Source organism: Gymnoscopelus braueri (genome assembly GCF_963280865.1).
Source record: "Gymnoscopelus braueri genome assembly, chromosome: 2".
NCBI classification, from domain to species: Eukaryota; Metazoa; Chordata; class Actinopteri; order Myctophiformes; family Myctophidae; genus Gymnoscopelus; species Gymnoscopelus braueri.
The window spans coordinates 8,165,023-8,184,934 of record NC_137604.1 but is presented as its reverse complement, the minus strand read 5'-3'; the positions used below and the strand labels follow the sequence as shown (position 1 = coordinate 8,184,934).

Sequence of the window (19,912 nt, the reverse complement as noted above, 5' to 3'; positions counted from 1 at the left end):
AGATGCAACCAGTTACACTAATTATACACACACACACACACACACACACACACACACACACACACACACACACACACACACACACACACACACACACACTCACACACACACACACACACACACACACACACACACACACACACACACACACACACACTTTTGAGTAAAAATACTTAACATGAGTAAAAATACTTAAATATTAGTACACATACTTTAAAGTTCCTAAACTCAGTAAAAATACTTAAAATGAGTAAAAATACTTAAAATGAGTAAAAATACTTAAAAGATGTTAAAATGAGTAAAAACACGTAAAAATCAGTAAAAACTTTTTTAAGTACTTAAAATGAGTAAAAATACTTTGAAGTCATCAAAGTCTGTAAAAAGTAACTAACGAAATGAACTCATGAAAGGCACCACTCTCTTCACACTGGGTGTGATTTTTTTGTTCAGGGCAGCGATCCGCCTACACACCCTTTACAATCAATCATAAGTCAAGGACTTGCCTCGGCTTAATGACAGGTCCATACCTTGTGCGTTGACAAGGGTCAGTGTGAACAGGTTCACCGACAGAACCATGGGTGAGGTGGGTCTTCTCGTGCAGTGCCCGGGTCGTCCTCGCTGATCTCTGGTTGCTGTGTGATGGGTGCATGGTTGTCTAGCAGATGCCGTCGGTTGCGCCTGTATGACTGTCCATCACCGGTCTGGATGTGGTAGCTCCGTGGGGTCTCAGCTGGTCGGACGACTGTCGCTGGTTTCCATGTGCCATCTACCTGCTGGAAACGGATGGGCGCTCCGGCGTGCAGCGTTGACAGAGGTCTGGTAGATCTGTTAGTAGTGCTGTTTCTGGCGCTGCTGGCGAGTTCTCTCTCCTTGCACGTACAGTGGCCTGGGGGGGTCACCTGAGGTCGAAGTTGTTGAGTCGTCGTGGGCAGGATGGAACGCAGTCTGCGGCTCATCAGGAACTTCTTTTTTGCAGCAAATACAATTTGTCTGGCTTTGTAAGATTCTGTAAGTTGCAATGTAACACAGCTCTGTTTACGCATTTCTCTATTCCCATTTAATTGTACCTATGTTTTATTTTTATAGTTTTGTTTCACTTTTGCTTTGGCAATATAAACATGTGTTCTCATGCCAGTAAAGCCCCTTTGAATTGAATTGAATTGAATTGAATTGAATTGATTTGAATTGAGAGACAGAGAGAACCCTTTGATCAAGCTGATTGTCAGAGAACTGTAAATGACTGCATCAGCTGAAAGGGTTTTTGATCAGGTTGCATATCAAAGAACTGTAAATGATTGAATCAGAGATAAAGAGAGAGCAGCACATATAAACAGCACACCATGAACCTCAGTTCAGACATTGAGGCTTGAGGACTTGACCGAACAGAGGAGCTGTTATAATTACTACAAAACTTCCTATTGAGAAGCTATTAGTTTCTTCCGTTGTTGGATATCCTACTCAAGATAAGTCAAGTAAGTAAGGTGAATTGTCTTTTCCTTTTGTCATTTAAGTGATTGTTTTCTTTAAGATACAGTACTTTTACTTGTTACTTGTTTTTGCTAATTTTACTATAAAGTAAAAAAACGGAGTACTTCCACTGAAACCAACTGATAAGTATCTGTCCACATTATGCAACATTGATTAGCTTGTTTAGTCTGCCTCCAATTTTTGGTTTATATACTTCATTCCAATTGTTCTATGTTTGTGGGGGTGAATTCCAGCAAGATATTAATGCTTAAAGGGACACTTCACCCCCAAAAAAAACTTTGTTTCAACGGATTAGTCACCCCATGGAGACTTGAATTCATGGATATTTTTTTTGTTTTTTGTCTCATTCCTAAGACAATGATTTGATGACCGGCAGCGGTTCCGGTAGGAGACACAACGACTCGTTGTGTCTCCTACCGGAACCGCTGCCTACCGGTCCGCTGGTCATCAAATGATTGTCTTAGGAATGAGACAAAAAATAAAACATATCCATGAATTCAAGTCTCCATGGGGTGACTAATCCATTGAAACAACGTTTTTTTGGGGTGAGGTGTCCCTTTAATGCTGAATAATTGTGGTATTTAATTTAAAATGTTGCTATTAATTAAGTAACAACCATCAATTACAACGACTGCAATATTATCTAAAGTTGTGTTTTACCTCGACCTACTTCAGATTTTTTTGTGACACTTGTATTAACCACTTTAAATGTGGTGTCCCTATTTTGGGTATGTCATTGTAGAGAGGGACATTTTCAAACATTTTCATAACATTTAAAAAATATATTTAGATTAACAAGCTCACAAGCGTCGGAATGTGAAACGTTGATTGCCTAATTCCGCTATTCACCGTACACTAAAGTATATACAGGTTAAAGGGAGAATGTCTCATTTTAGAATGAAACCTCACATGTGTTTTTCTTGTGATGTCTGCAGGTTAAGTGAGACGTAAAGGACAGCAACAACCGCTAGACTTTGAAGCAGGTGACAGAGGAGTGTTTCGCTATGGGAGAGCCCTGCACCAACTTTGCCCTCACCCCAAGGATGTCCTCCTCACCGGCCTCCATCAAAGGCCCAGTCAAATATGGGGAGCTCATTGTCCTGGGGTATGATGAAACATTCATTTATTAATATTCATTGAATAGGCTCTATGCAACGCAAACATATTGGAAAGAAAAAAAGAAAAGAAAAACATAATACAAAATAAATAAGAAAAGATTAACTTCCTAATGAAGCCATCGAGATTGTCATTTCGTAAGTTGTCGGCTTTAAATTAATTACAAGTTAACACGCACGCACACACGCACACACACACACACACACACACACACACACACACACACACACACACACACACACACACACACACACACACACACACACACACACACACACTGCAAATGCAGTAATTATGTTTTCCATTGACGGTGTTGGTTTTACATGCATTGCTGTCAGGCAGAAATCATCCTTGTTTACAGCATTTAAAAAAAAAAAATGAATGCCCTGTTGTCGTACAAAAGTAGAGACAATAGCTGATCTACAAGCTCACAAGGTGTCGCAATGTGATGCATTGTGAGCTTGTTGATCGGCTGCTTTGGCTATTTTGTAAAATGCTTGTGACTAAATAATAACTTTAGGTTATTTTTCACATTTACTGAAAAATAATGGTTTTGGACATATCAGGTTGCCACCCGAAAGTGACAATATTGTAGTTTGAATAGGAATTGTGTAGTGTAGAGACATATAGCTAGGTCAAGGGTAAGAGGCTGGGTTATGAATGAACACCATGGTGAGTAACTCTGCTTGTGTTTACTGCCAGCTCTGGTGTGCAAAGAAAATATCTCCTTGAATTTACATACAAGAAATGGCATCTCTGTTGTCACTTTGTGATGAAGAGATTTGGTGTGGAGGGAAATACTAGTGGACCTAATGTAGAGCCCTGTGGGACCCCGGTTAACTAGTGGTTAAAAGTGTTGTCAGTGAAAATAAAAAAAACAAACACCAAACATAAAGGATCATAATGTATGACTCTTTTATTTCTCCATGTTCAGAGTGTAATAAAAGTAAAAGACAGAATGTTACACTAAAGCATAAACTCGTGAATAAAGCATTTCTATATAAAGAATAGAAAAATGGATATACTGCACTGTCCACGCGTTACCTGCCGTTCTAAAGATCTGAACAGAAATGAAGCTTGTGGCAAGCTTGCTTTATTAACCACAGTGTTCCACCACTGTTTCATCTTCTCTTCACAGGTACAATGACCTCCTGTCCAACGGGGACGAGGCCAGGACGAAAAGCCCCTTCATTTTTTACCAGAGACCCAAGGCCAACGGTGTGAAACCAAGCACTGTACACATGGGCGATCCACAGGTACAATCAGATGTGGGACTTAAATAACAATACCACAGTGTACACAATACTTCTTTACAAGTAAAAGTCCTTACTTAAGCATCAAAATAATACTTATACTGTAGTATCAAAATGCAGAATGGCCATCTCATAATGTTATTGGACAATAATTATTGTTATTCATTATTATAATAATTATAATCAATAATTTAAAACCCTGTTTTAAACTTCACATATTCAAAAATCTCACAAGCTCCTTGAAGCTATAGATCGCCATTTTCCAAGAAAAATGTAAATACCCCATCTAAGTAAAAGTACCTCAACATTTTACTAGAACTTGAATAAATGTAAGTGGTTACTTTCCGCCACTGTCTGCAATCCACTGCTAAATCCCTAGTATCTTTTGATTCCAATTCAGTCCACGTTCTACTGTACATTAACCACTGCAGACCTATATCAAATATATTGACAAAAGCAGATCTATAAGCACACACACACACACACACACACACACACACACACACACACACACACACACACACACACACACACACACACACACACATGTGTCGTGATGTGACACCTTGTGAAATTGCAGATGTAATATTTTCACTTTTATTTACTTTTATATTTCTGGAAAATATATATATATTTTTGGGGAAAATGCCCACATTTCAATACAGTAATGCCTTGATATTAAAACCGACATTTTGTATTTTTTTCTTTTGAATACTTATTTTTTTAATGCATTTTTCAAAGCATGCACAAAAAAATATATATTTTTTAAAAGCAAGTAATCCAGTACTTCAACGTACAAGTAATATTTGACCTTTCCTGCAGTATCTATGCTTTGACTCAAGTACTGAGGTAGAATGCTTTATCCAGAACTGGAGGTTTCTAACAGTGAACTTCTCTGTGTTCCATAGGCTATCAGCAAGGACCAGGACCAGTTCTGCACAGTCTACGTCAACCAAGTCGACACGGTCGCGGTGGAATACGCTCCTGACAAATCTATGGACATGTTTCAGGTTTGTAGGATCCATAATGCATATATTATGTTTTGCCAATGGGCCCCAAGTAATTGCCAAAACACTAACATTGTATTGATAATATAACCAGTAAATGTACCAATACATTTGAACTTAAAGTATACTACGTTAGTTATTCTGATAGTTATAGAGGGTTTGTTCAATAAGAGGGCTCTCCTCGACTTCCAGCTCTTTAGTAAACAGAAAAAAACATTTTCACCAAAGAAGGAGCAGACACAATTGGAACTAGAACATTAAAATTGAAGCTGATGAATGGTCTTTGTGGGGTTTTCTCTCCTGATTGGGGGATAAGGGGGGTTCAGTGTCTTGTTAGGTACATGTATGTAAACGAGCTGTGAGTAATGTGAAACCCCTCGTGTGTTTGTCTATAACAGATTGGGCGTTCCACGGAGAGTCCCATTGACTTTGTGGTGTCGGTTAAGGACACCATCTCGCGCTTCGCCTGCCGCATCATCTGCCAGAGGAGCCCGCCCTACGCCGCACGCATCTACGGCGCCGCCTTCGACTCCTCCAAGAACATCTTCCTGGGCGTAGGTTATGAAATGAAATGTCTTACACAATTGTGTCCGTGTGACTGTGCAGGGCGTTGCTGAAAAAAGAGCACTCATGCTCAGCATACCTAAGCTGGGTAAATAAAGATGTAAAAAGAAAAAAGAAAAAGAGAACAGGGATTCATCACTTGTTTGATTAATTCATTATTCCATTATGAACGAATGCATTCAAAATGAATACCTCTGAAATAGCCAATCACAGCGCGTCACAATGCAATCTGCTACTCTTTTTTTTTTTAAGTTTGGTACTTTTACTTAGAAGTATACGTATTTTGATGCCAATACTACAGTAACATTTTGAATACAGGACTATTATTTATAGTTTATATTATATGTATTATTTATCATTTTGTGGTATTGCTGCTTATACTTTGCATAACAACTAAACTGATTTCCTCCCCCTGCAGGAGAAGGCACTTAAATGGGCGAGAGGTAACGATGGACAGATGGACGGACTGACCACCAACGGCGTGCTGGTGATGCACCCGCTCCATGGCTTCACTCAGGACTCCAAGCCCGGCCTGTGGAGGGATATCTCGGTGTGCGGCGACACCTACACCCTCCGGGAGACTCAGGAACTGCAGGGGAAGAAGGTGAGGACTATATACAGTACTAGATTTTCAAATCCAGCCCTATATTGTCCTGACCAGTGCAATGGTCATTGAGTTATGGCCATTTGAAGTGTTAAACACTGCTGTAGTGCCCCATATGTGTGCAACTTAGTTTTTTCTGTGTGATTATTTTCATGGCAGGCCCCTGAACAGCGTTTCAGCCAAGTTTGGTAGGTCCAGATTTAACGTTTGTGACTGCGGTCCACAGGCCAACCAACCTCTAGGCAATTTTAATATAAGATATACATGTTCATCACAAACAGTGTACACACAGTAGTGTACATATTTAGCATAATTTTTTAGACCGTTTGCCAGGTGGCAATCAGGAGGTCCAAGAGACCCTTATTACATCTTCTGTATGTATATTAGATATTTGCATGTAAACCCTATACTTAATTTACCGGGGTCCCCCAGGGGTATATACTTGGTCGCTTCCATTTTTCCCTCTACACCAAATCCTTTGGCCTATATTCCTCGAATATTCGCCTATTATGACATGCCCAGAATGGGGGTGCTAGGGTTCATGTGGTTGATATCAGCAAGGCCTAACCATCAATTAGATGCGTTGTAACCCATGTACCTATGTTGTGTTTTGCCATTTTAGTTGTATTGTATTTCTCTGCTATCCCCTCCCCCAAACACATTTGCACAAGAACTCAAAGGACCACAACATGGAAATACGAATCTCAGCTTCTTTTGTTTTGTTTCATCCTTTTGAGAAATTGTGTACACATCTATGTTCATCATGTATATGAATTCTTGTCAACAAATCCCATCCTCTCATGTTTCCGTCCAGGTGCACAATGAGTCTCAGGAACTGGTGGACGGCTCGCTGATCTACCTGTGTGGTGTGACCCTCATGTGGCGCACGGCTGAGGGCCTGGCGCGCACGCCCACCATCAAAGCACTGGAGGACCAGTGCAAGGAGCTTCCAAGAAACCGTTTCAGTCCCACGGTGGTCTTCATCGACCTGCCCTTCCCCAGCCTGCGCCACAAGGAAGTGCCGGACGAGAAGCAGCCCTTGGCCTACCAGTGCGGTCATATCCACAGCTTCCATGGATGGAGAGATCGCACCGAGCCTGAGGTGAAAGTTAGGCCTGAGGCAAATATTACATAACAGCCTGATCACAAATTATTTGAGATAATCACAATGATTTTGCATACTGGTTAGAATCCTTTCCATTGATCCCTATGAATGAATTCTTCTGTTGAAAAATTGTGAAAATATCCTATCTAAAAGCTCACAAGTTGTTGCATTGCGACTAGTTATGAGCTTGTAGATAGGATATTTTCCCAAATTGTTATATATTCTTTAATGCAATTATGAAATACAGTACATAGTACAGTACACTATTTATCTTGACTATTGGTACCGGTCATTGTCAGGCATTTCTTTCTATATCTTAGTAATAGGCTTTGTAAGTTATTTATCATTATCTGCCTTGTGCCACTTCTGTTCACAAAGCCGAAAAAATATATTTTTTAAAGGTTTATTATGTTCTCGCAATTATTTGAGCGACTGTTAATCATCAGCTATAAATAATAATGATGGTGACAACCCTCTAGGTGGAAGCGAAGGGCCAGGAGCGCTCGTGTCCCATGTGCGGGGTGTGGGGCCCCTACGTGCCTCTGCAGCTGGGCTACGAGATGGGATTTTACCTTGACGCCGCACCCCTCAACCACGCGTTCGTCCCCTGTGGCCACGTGTGTTCAGAGAAGACCGCCACCTTCTGGAGTCAGATGACACTGCCTCATGAAGGGACAGACAGCTTTCACGCTGTCTGTCCCTTCTGTGTCCAGCAGCTGACAGGAGACACCGGCTACATCAAACTACGTGAAGTACCAGTAGGTTGTATGCGTGACACTTTCAACCTTTTGGAATGTGGTGATTCCCCTTTTTTTGGGGACCGCCAGGTATGCATTAGGCCACGGACCACTCAGCTGTAGTGGATGTGAGGCTGAGGCAGAGATTTGTGCAAATGGCCCTTAACTCTGAGTGTACAAATGTACATGTGTCCACTCTCAGAGTTACAGACCTGTAAGGATCCGTTTAGTTGTTTTTTTTCACAACTTCAATACAATACTTTATCTCTAAAATAATTAAGTGACCTTCTTCGACAGTTCTGTTACATGTGTGAATGAAAAAATATTGTTGTGACTGTAATAGATAATATATACACTAACATGAACATTTGTCTTTTTTTCTCATGAAATAAAATTAATCCATGGTGGTTGTTAATAGTCACATAAAAGGATTCTCAAATGTTTGCATTAGGCTACGGACCCCATAACTCTGAGGACCTGCGGGTCCATTTGGTTCCATTAGAACTCCAATCACGCGTGGTGTCACGTGTGTGTGTGTGTGTGTGTGTGTGTGTGTGTGTGTGTGTGTGTGTGTGTGTGTGTGTGTGTGTGTGTGTGTGTGTGTGTGTGTGTGTGTGTGTGTGCTCGTGTGTGCTAATTTTTTTAAACCTGTGCTTTTTACTAAACCTTTTGCCGCACTGTACAGCTAAACTTTTTTTTTTTTTTTTTCCTGTGTGACTCCTGATATAAGGTCCTTTGGCATAAACAGGCTCAGTATGTTTAATACCAAGTTCATACCTCGACCACTGATCTGACAAGGTTTATTTATTCGTTTGACACTCTGGTGCATCAGTCAGACTGAACAGTGCAGTAATGATCACATTATATGTATGCATGGAAATTTACAACGAGCTTGTTTACAGATCAAAGGTATTTGTATTTTAGTTGTTGTCCTTGTTCATGCCCTGTTTTGTAATTGTTTGTGTTACTTATGATTGTATTGACCTATTACTGTATGCTCTGTTTCGTATGTTACTATGTTAACGTGGAAAATTAACATCTCTTGCTAAATGCTGTTTATTTAAAGTGCATTATTTGAATTGGTCATTAATACATGTATTGTCCCTCCCAAATAAACAAATAAATATAATGACAATGAAATGACAGTCTCAGGACAGTTTGTCAGTTCAATTTTCGTACATTAGTTCTGAACAGATCTTACTCTTTTGATTGATTGAATACTTTATTGAGAAGACATGGAAAAAGCACATGGAAGTCCAGTTTGCAATGCAAGGTCATCTAAAATGGATCCCCCATGTTTCAAATGAGATCCCCACGTACACAAATCATGGTGACATTAAAAAACAGACAGATATACACTATTATTATGCAGAACATCATACAGATAGCTTGAAAGTTATGACCTGGCTCTTTGGTCACAACAAATGAAAATAGCCAATCATCTACAAGTTCACAATGTGTCACAGCGCATTGCGTTGTGACCTTGTATGTTGGCTATTTTCACAGATGATTGCCTATTTTTGGCTAAGGTTTAATGGTTAATTCATTCAATACATCGCAAGTCTAATGCACCATGAATATCGAACATTTGGATGGTGAAGGAACTATATGACCAGGGCTTTCAAGTTTCAGGAACACTTAGGAGTGAGACTTTAGGGAGGGGCTGCGAGAAATGTTTTGCCTTTTTTAAACGTCGATTTAGAGGAATATCTCCATTAAAATTAACTGTCTTCACCCCCATGCCAGCTGCTCTCCTTGCACTGTCAGCCTCCTTGTGCTCTCTCTCTCTGCTTAATTTCTTTTAAAAAAAAATCTGTTTTTTCTCGTTTTTTTTATCAATCTATTATTAATCAAATTATTATTTTTGACCTCAAAACATTAAGTCGGGTGTCTTTGCGCGATTTCACGTTGGCCACTTTAGCCACCTCAAGCCAATATAGTCAGTTCTGTTCATAACCAGTGGTGGAAAAAGTATTCACATATTTTACTTAGGTAAAAGTATCAATACTGCAATGTAGAAATACTCCCTTACAAGTAAAAGTCAATTCAAAATGTACCCTTCAGCTGTACCCTTCAGCCCCGCCCGTCGGCGGGCCTGAGAGACCCCTCACTGCACAAACAATGGTTACTATGGGAATATAGATTTTAACGGGGAAAACGAATATCTCTTTGCTGTGTCTTATTATGTTGGTGTAACATTTTACAACCAGTAGGCAGAGGCAAAAAGGGCCAGCTCAGTTTGTAACTTCAAAGTAAGCATAATTTAGTTTAAAATATGAATGGTGATTGACGTGTTTACAAGTAGAAACAATGACATTCTCCTTTCTCCTGAATCCTGCCAACTGAATATGACTACAACAACCAGAATCAGCTTGAAGTGTCACATTTCGATGTTGCCTGTACAACAGAGGGAAAGAGAGAGTCCAAATTATAAGACAGCAAAAATAAATCTACAGACCTGGCTCCCAAGAGAAGACATTCGGTGTGAAACCATTGCACACAGAATGAGGTAGAAACTGAGCTACGCTTCCAAACCACTTGCCCACAAGACATCAGCGGTAGTGGTGTGCATATCGATACTTGTATCGATATATCGATCGATTGTCTGAATATCGTTTGGTATCGATATTTAAAAAAAAAAAACGATATTTTTTGATATACGTCCGTTTCCGGTTTACGGCCATTTCCAGTTCCGTTTCCGGTACTTCCGCTTCCGGTTTACGACCATGTCCGGTTCCGTTTCCAGTACTTCCGTTTCTGGTTTACGGTCATTTCCGGTTACGTTTCCGGTTTGGTTCTGTTTCCGGTTCCGGTATCGGTATCGGTATCGGTATCGGTATCGGAAAATCGCCCCCAAAAATATCGGTATCGTATCGAATTGAAGAAATGTGGTATCGGCACATCACTAATCAGCGGCACATACTTTACACAGATTACAATCACCATGATTTATGACCAAAAATAACTTCCATATCTGCTGGGTGAAGGACAACAATGTGCAAACACAGCAGCAAGATGTGTGAGCTGTTGTGACAGAACCAACCTATGGACTAATAATCATTGTGTGTATTTCTGCTCTGTCTGCACAACGAGTGATCTAGATACACTGAAGTACTGTAAATACAAACAGAGCAACTATCGTTATATACATAATCAAACTTCGCTGCTATTTGTCCCAGAGGTTTTATACAAAGTGAATGTAAAACACTGACATATTGTTGCCATTTGTTTCAAAAGTTTTTCCCAAGCTACCTTTTCCCATGTGGATGTATAACCCTTTTCTGACAGCAAATGCACAATTTGCATGGTTTTGTAAGATAGTTTTCAATAAGTTGTTTTTTATTGTTTTGTTCCACTTTTGCTTTGGCAGCATAAACATATGTTTTCTCAAGCCAATAAAGCCCCTTTGAATTGAAATGAATTGAATTGATTTGAATTGAGAGAGAGAGAGAGAGAGAGAACCCTTTGATCAAGCTGATTGTCAGAGAACTGTAAATGATTGGATCAGAGATAAAGAGAGAGCAGCACATATAAACAGCACATCATGAACCTCAGTTCAGACGTTGAGGCTTGAGGACTTGACCGAACGGAGGAGCTGTTGTAATTACTACAAAAGTTACTTTGAGAAGCTGTTAGTTTCTTCTACCCAGCCGTGGTTGGATATGGCCCTAGGACCTCACAGTCCTAGGGCCAATCACAGATTACTTTTCAGCCTAATTATTCAGAAAACCCCAGACCACAGAAAATCCACTGAATGTTCAAAGTTCAAAAAACATGGAAAATAAAAAAAAGTGAAATGAACGTCATAGAACATTTAATATTCATCACACTATGGCCATGTCGCTCATCATTAGAAATAAACAAATGGGACTTTTGGAACTGTTGGCACATGTCCCAGGCCAAACATAAAGGGTCATAATTCATGTACATCATATAATCTGGCCAGGTTGATCTAATGATTATTTTATTTTGCCATGTTACATGTAGGCTAATGAAAGTAAACAGCATCTCGCTAAGTCTGAGCAAGGCTTTAGTGGCTTACTGTATATATAACACATAATGTTACGAATAGCATCAACTCGTGAGTAAAGCATTCATATGAAAATGATGCTCCATATTTTTTGTTTAGTTTATTAGCACATTGTTATAACAAATATGAAAACAATACATATTGAAAGACAAGTAAAGGAAGAACAAGGAACAAGGAAAGGAAGAAGCCGGATGGCTTATTTGGAATCCTTTCCTTCATGGGAGAAGTCATAAAACAACATGATTAAAACTTCAATAAGAACAATACAAAAATAATACAAGTTTCCAAGGGGAGCAGCGGTGCAAATAAAGACATAACACAAAAACTGCTCAAAAGAAGAAAAAGACAAAAGAAAAACTAATTTGTAAAGATTACTAAATCAATAGACTACAGTAGGAAGAAATTAGATATTTAAATGTTTCTTAAATATTGGGAAGGATAGTGAAGACTTGAGTGATGCATCTAGAGAGCTCCACAACTGAGGGCCTCTAAATGTGATGAAATACTGATGTTTCGAAGTACGACAAAAAGGTACATTTAAATCGTCTCTTTGCCCTGGGGTAGGAGTGAAAATCAGAAGTAACATGAAAAAATGTGTTACATGCGGTTCTAAAGATCTGAACAGAAATGAAGCTTGTAGCAAGCTTGCTTTATTTACCACAGTGTTCCCACCACTGTTTCATCTTCTCTTCACAGGTACAATGGCCTCCTGCCCAACGGGGACGAGGCCATGGGGGAGAGCAACTTTGCTTTGTGCCAGAGACCCAAGGCCAACGGTGTGAAACCAAGCACTGTACACAAGGACTGTAATCCACAGGAAGCTACAGTAAGGTACATTGAGTGGTGGAAGAAGTAGGCTAATCAGATTGGGACGTAAAGGGATAGTTCACCCCCAAAATGACTTTATTTATATCAGTTACACACCCCATGGAGTCTTGAATTCATGGAGATTGTTATGTTTTTTTTCCGCATTCCTAAGCCAAAAATTTGATAACTGCCGGAGACTCAAAGAGTCTCCATTGAGAGTCTCCACTTGAGCCCTATTTCAAATATATTGAAAATAACAGATCTACAGTACAACCTGTTACACCTTGTGAGCTTGTATATCTGCTATGTTCGCTATTGTTGACTATTGTTACATTACTGGAAAAAGTGAAAATGTCAATACAGCAATGACTTGATATAAAAAAATAAAATGTAGTTTGTTTTATTTTCTTTTAAGGTATATTTTACAAGCACTTTTGAATAATCACATATCTTACACTCCATTACTTACAAATTTGACAGAGCAACTTCCACTTGTAGTTGAGTAATCTATGCTTTGCACTCAAGCACTGAGGTTGAGTCCTTTGATCAGCGAGTACAGCATATCCTACACTCTCTCCCAAGTCTCCACGGTTGTGGTGGAATACGCTCCTGATAGCAATACGGTAGTGATGAGCGGGCCGACCCGTAACCCGCGGGTCCCGCGGGTGGTCGAGTCAGGATTTCAGAGGCAATTATGCGGGCTGCGGGTGAGCGGGTCAGCCGCTCTCACACGAAAAAAAAAAAAAAAAAAACATATTTTGAACAACATGCTTGTTTATTTAGCCCATGACAATGTTGTGCTACTGTAGACATTTAAAGCGACTTTGGGTACTTAAAAGAGCGCTATATAATATATATATGTTCCCACCGCGGGTCGCGGGGCGGGTTGAGCCATAGATTTATATATGGGTTCGCGGGGCGAGTTGAGGCGGGTTGGGTTCCGTGGCGGGTTGGGGGCAGGGCGGGGCGGGTCATGAAAAAACCCGACCCGCACATCACTACAATACGGACATGTTTCAGGTCTGGATCGATTATACGTACATTATGTTTTGCACTATAGACCAGCGGTTCTCAACATGTTGGCCGAGAGGAAATGTCAAATGGGCTCCCAAATAATTGACAAACTCTAAGATTGTATTGATAATATAACCAATAAATATACCAATAAATAGGAACTTAAAGTATACTACGTTAGTTACCACTGATCCAAGGTGGAACCCATTTGATTGATTGGTCATTAAAATAAACATGCTCTGCTCTGAAAATGCATGCTGTATTCTGATAGTTACAGAGTGTTTGTTCAGTAAGAACCCTGTCTCTCCAGCTATTTAGGAAACAGAAACTACATTTTCACCAAAAGAAGGAGCAGACAAAATTGGAACTGGAACATTATAAATTGAAGCTGATGAATGGTCTTTGTGGGGTTCTCTCCCCTGATTGGGGGATAAGGGGGGCTAAGTGTCTTGCTAGGAATCAAACCTTCTGTTTCCCAGCCGGCTTCTCTAACCATTCAGCTATCACCTCCCTCCTACTATATAATGAGTAACTATACTGAAAGTGGTTAATACTGTGTATGTAAACAAGCTGTGAGTAATGTGAAACCCCTTGTGTGTTTGTCTATAACAGATTGGGCGTTCCACGGAGAGTCCCATTGACTTTGTGGTGACGAACTCAGTGCCCGAAAGCCAGTCGGTTCAGAGCGAAATCTCGCGCTTCGCCTGCCGCATCGTCTGCCTGAGGAGCCCGCCCTACACCGCACGCATCTACGCAGCCGGCTTCGACTCCTCCAAGAACATCTTCCTGGGTGTAGGTTATGAAATGCCGGATGAAATGTCTTATACACAATTGTGTCTGTGTGACTGTGCTGAAAAAGAGCACTCATGCTATACCTACCCTGGATAAATAATGGTAAAAAACAAAAACAAAACAGGGATTGATTAATTGATTAATCCATTATGAACAAATGCATTACAAATTAATACCTCCGAAATAGGTAATCACACTTCGTGCGCGGCCGAATACGGGGGCCCTCAGAGATTCCTTTCCCCAGGGCCCAGAATTTGGTGCTACGCCCCTGCACACACACACACACACACACACACACACACACACACACACACACACACACACACGCACGCACACACACACACACACACACACACACGCACACACACACACACACACACACACACGCACTCACAGCTGGACCCACAGCCAGAACCACAACCCACCCTGAAGAAGAGAAACCACCGTTTACGCAACGCGCCGCCACATCAGACGGATCAGGATCGCTTTTCAAAGAAACTCACCCAATCGTGAATGCGTTCTCTAAACGACACCAGAGCCGAGCTTGGCCGTGCGGGCCAGAGTTCCGCGCTGTCATTGGCTACCTCCTCTGTTTGTGCTCGGTATGTAAACAAAAGGGCTATGATGATGATAAAAAGCTACGAGTTTCCACTGGATATAGACCATAATGGGCTATATTGAATATATGGGGGATTAGATTTGACAATTATTCTGAAATTAACCACAGGAACCCTAGCATCCTTATTCTGGGGAGCGATCATTCGGCAACAAGAAATGTCATATACTGTATATCAGCTTGCAGCAAGCGAAACCCCTTGAACGTATACTGTCAACTCTTACTAGTGATGATGTGCGGGTCGTGTTTTTTCATGACCCGCCCTGCCACGGAACCCAACCCGCCTCAACCCGCCCCGCGAACCCATATATAAATCTATGACTCAACCCGCCCCGCGACCCGCGGGCGGGTTGAGCCCTGCGGGTCGTAGCCTACCTATAATTCTGTAAAATCATGAAAAATTAAAAAAAATGAAAAGATGATCTTCAAGTACACCCCAAGTGTATTCAAACTGTTTTATTGTTCTTATTCTTATTAGGAATAAAGACAAAACAAGAGCATGTTATTTATTTATTTTTGCGTGTGAGAGCGGCTGACCCGCTCACCCGCAGCCCGCATAATTGCCTCTGAAATCCTGACTCGACCACGCGTGCCGCGGTTGACCCGCAGGACCCGCGGGTTACGGGTCGGCCCGCTCATCACTAACTCTTACTAAACATTACCAAAGATATATACATTAAACTTGTTTGTGGGTGATAAAACAGACGCAATGATCACTTAATCCTCATGATAGGCTGGCCTTTCACCAAGGCCAGCCTATGAGGAAAAAGTGATGAGAAAGTGACAAGAAAGTGACGACTATTTGAAGCGTCTCTTCACTGATCAGCTCTGCAAGCTGATACAAATACAAGCTCACACCCCTGGGGGACTGTGCTCAATTAACCCATTAAGACCTAAGGGCGGTGCTACAAATGCCTTCTAAAGCAGCAGTTCTCAATCTTTTTCGTGCCAAGGACCCCCAAATTGATATATATTTGGCCGCAGACCCCCTATCTGAAAATGTTTCGTGCCAGGGACCCCCCAGAAGAGAAGATTTGTGTTAAAAAAAAAAAACACGACATCTTTCAAACACTTTAAAGAGTTTTCAAAAGTGTTCAAAAATAGCAGTGCGGCATGAAGTGACGCAATGTGAACTTGAATATCTTCTCTTTTTGAATAAAATCTAAAAATCTAAAATGACACAGATGCTTTTCCGGTTTAATGGGTTAAGTACATTTGAACCAAAAGGACGAGATCCCTTTTGTTTACATTGTTTAAAATGTATATCTATCTGTCTGCATAAATACACACAGTACATCAATACAGGCAGATTAGACGATCGCTTAACACGGCAGACAAATGGCGAAGATCTGTTTCACAGTATAGGCCTACAATGAGAGATTTTTTTTTTTGAATGATCACTTTCTAATCAAACTTGTACATCTGCTATTTTTCAATAGCCAAAGCCAAAGCTATTTTTTTTCAATAGCTGGCAACACTGTCCCCTGATCCCACGTAAAGAACCACTGGTTTAAACAACATTAGGAAACAAGCCCCCCAAAAAACTGCAACTATACGAATATCTACAAGCAACTTCACAGGAAAAACAAGCCCAAAGTCGCTTATAATAAGCAGAACACCGCCCAAACCTCGACCAAAGTGCCCCTGTGCTTTAATAAGTTCTAACCCTCCTCTGAGCAGCATTCCACTGTATGTGTGTGTGTGTGTGTGTGTGTGTGTGTGTGTGTGTGTGTGTGGTGGAGGAGGGGAGGGGGGGGGGTCAGGACATTTGCATTAACTTGTATTTTTGAGTATAAAGCCTGTTGCCGAGCTCATTTCCCTGTGGTTTCCTGTTGAGTTTCTGACGTCACCAGGCTTCCGTTCAGGACAACATCTCCCTGTAGCCTGCCGTTACTTTCACAGAGTTGTCGGCCACCCTATAAACCAGGGACCCCCACTACATATTGTATAACATTGTGTTGCAGATTAAACTTTTTCATAGATTTCATAGATAGCTTCATAGTTATGGATTCTTGTTAATATGTATTTTCAGATATTTAACCAGTTAAACCGTCAATACTTACTAGTAAACTTGACCTTTGGCTCTGTAGGCTAGTTGGTCTGCTCTTTTTTCACTCTACACCAAACCTCTTTGCCGAAAATAGCAGATTCTACAAGCTCACAACGCCTCGCAGTCCTGCACAGAATAGGGATGCTAGGGTTCAAGTGGTTAACGTCAAAACAGTTCCTATTACACAAAGATTTGGCAGCCCGCCTGTTGTAACTCTGGGGTCCTCCTAGGGGTCCCGCACCCCCTGTTGAAGACCACTGCTATAAACATTAACCCACCGGTTCTCAATGTCCGGACGGTCCTGGGACCGCCAGCGGTCCAAATACGGACCCTAACAGGTCTGTAACTCAGAAAGTGTACAAATACCATTTGTAGACTCATACTGTAGTTAAATAAGCACTGAGGGTTTTAGGGTTCGGGTATAGTTTATTTCATAGTTTATTTAACTGATTCTCATCCTTTTTTTTTTTTTCAAGGACACTGAGTTCATATATGCATTAGGCCACAGACTTCCATTTGATACAATGATAAATAAAAAAATATAGGTGCAAGCAGCGATAAACGGGGCCAAGGAATGAAAGGCAAAGAGCTATATGCAATAACAGCACAATAAGACATAGAAACAGCCCATGCAATTAGCAAATGAGCATTCTGAACAGCTGAGCGATTGTGGATAGCACGCAGGGGAGCAATTCGGGGTTAAGAACCTCACTCATGCACACCTCAACCCATGGGCCTAGAAAGGAATCGATCCCTTGACCTTAGGACTCACAGGCTGCCACACGACCAATTGAGCTATAGTGTCGTCCAGCCTGATGGTGTCTGTTGAAGATCATAAACTCTTGCCTTCTGTCATGAACCAAGCCCCTGTTTCACTAACACCAATATCGTTTTCACAAACCATTCACCAATAGAGAAATTGTATGTCTCCTTGGAACCGAAACTAGTGAAAGTAGCCGATCTACAAGCTCACAAAGCGTTGCTATCCAAAAAGTTGTGAGCTTGTAGATCCGCTATCTTCACAAGGAAATAGGGTATACATTGAAAATAACTACTCTCAAAAAGGTATTTCATGTTATCTTTAAAAATTGCAGATGCATTAATTATCAAGGTCATGTTTTTTGCATTGCCCCCCCTCACCCACCCTCACTAACCCTAACCTCAGTAAAACAACACCTAAACCTAACCTCAAGAAACACTATGTGTAAACCTAAGAATGCCAAATCATGATCACCTCAACACATTGTCGGGGACAGGGATCCAGCGACCTTTGGACTCTCAGACACGATTTCAGCTCTCTAGTGGTCATACCCTACGGTTCTTGTAGGAGGACCACCTCCACTGCTGTATCCTGTGCAGGGGCCTCGTTGATCACCTCCACGAGAACCGGCGCCCCCACCCCGTACTCAGAGCCGGCTCCATTCTCCACATTGCTGCAGCACAGGTTGGGGGCACACTGAGTCTGACAGGGGAGTTCACAATCCCGTGATTCCGAGTTGAACGTGACAAACTCTGGCTGGATGGTCGTGGCGTGGATGCCCTCGTGGTGGAAGAAGTCCTTTATGCGCTTCGCCACATCCATGTAGGAGGTGGGATCGTGGCACGTGACGTGCGCCGTGGCGATGATGCGGCTGCCAGCCAGCTGCCAGATGTGCAGTTCATGGATGGCGAGGACTCCTTCCAGACCGCGCAGTCGCTCGTTGAGTCCATTCACGTCGATCTGCTTGGGCACTGTCTGTAGAAGGATGAGGGTTGACTCCTTCAGCAGAGGGTAGGTGAAATACAACATGATGCAAACAGTAATGTAGCAGAGAACGGGTTCCAAGTAAAGCACCCAGCAGGGGCCAGCCATCTTTGGCATCATCCTGCTTTGCACAAAAACGAATTTCACCCACTGTTTTTACACCTCTAAACCTTGTGATATGACAATAAAGTTGTTGACGGAGTATAACCAGCCCTAGCGTGAGGATGGTGACATATTGCACATGCGGCGGCTTTGGTGGCATCTGCGCCACTTCTCCCACAAAGGCTTTGGTGCATGGCCTGGCCAGGCTGCTGCAGCGACCCACACGCCACGGCTGTCTTTACCAAGAGCTGGAGCAGATGAAAGAAAGTGCATTTTAAGCCATTAAGGCCGGGGAAGCATCTGTCCTTTTAGATTTGAACCACTTTAACCGTTATCTTATATACCATGGGCTATTCCAAAATAGCAGATCTACAAGCTCGTAGCGCGGCACTCGAGCTTGTATCTTCCTTTTTTTTTTATATCATGAAAATGAGTGAAGATGAGTGAATCTTTTTTTAAAGTGAAAATGTTACTCAAATCTTTGCTTCTAGGGATTCTACAAATTTCTTCTAAATAGTTTATGTTGCTAAAGTATAATATCAGTGGTTCTCAAACTTTTTTAATGTCAAGGACCACCCAAAATTATATGTACCCCCCCCCCCCACTCTCAAAAAGCAAAGATTTGAGTAAAAAATTTATATATTTAAAGATTTGCACACCTTTCTACAACTTTTTTTTCTAAAAAAATAGCAGACATACAAGCTCGTTGTGCGGCACTCGGTAATGCGCTATGAGCTTGTATATCTGCTATTTTTGAATAGCCAAAGAAATCTAGTGACACAGATGCGTTCCCGCTGTTAATGGTTTAAAGCGGCAGTTTTCCTGTCATCACCACTAGCCTATACCTCCTACTCTGTGTCCTGACACTGAGCATGAGGCCAGA

General features: G+C 41.4%; 2 protein-coding genes across 2 annotated transcripts; one reads left to right on the top strand and one right to left on the bottom strand.

Annotated features, from left to right (window-relative positions):
• Positions 1 to 2,492: 2,492 nt before the first annotated feature.
• LOC308093803 (E3 ubiquitin-protein ligase pellino homolog 1-like) lies at positions 2,493 to 14,613 on the top strand (the record flags this gene model as incomplete). Its single annotated transcript, XM_080440166.1, has 10 exons — positions 2,493 to 2,593; positions 3,743 to 3,860; positions 4,766 to 4,867; positions 5,263 to 5,418; positions 5,847 to 6,032; positions 6,847 to 7,140; positions 7,617 to 7,895; positions 8,623 to 8,627; positions 12,601 to 12,730; positions 14,338 to 14,613. The coding sequence occupies 10 exons, from the start codon at positions 2,493 to 2,495 to the stop codon at positions 14,611 to 14,613; spliced, it is 1,647 nt and encodes a 548-aa protein (XP_080296292.1).
• A 3,882-nt stretch (positions 14,614 to 18,495) lies between these two features.
• Positions 18,496 to 19,035, bottom strand: LOC308093793 (proton-coupled zinc antiporter SLC30A1-like; the record flags this gene model as incomplete). Its single annotated transcript, XM_080440153.1, has 1 exon — positions 18,496 to 19,035. One exon carries the CDS (start codon positions 19,033 to 19,035, stop codon positions 18,496 to 18,498), a length of 540 nt encoding a protein of 179 aa, XP_080296279.1.
• Positions 19,036 to 19,912: the final 877 nt, after the last annotated feature.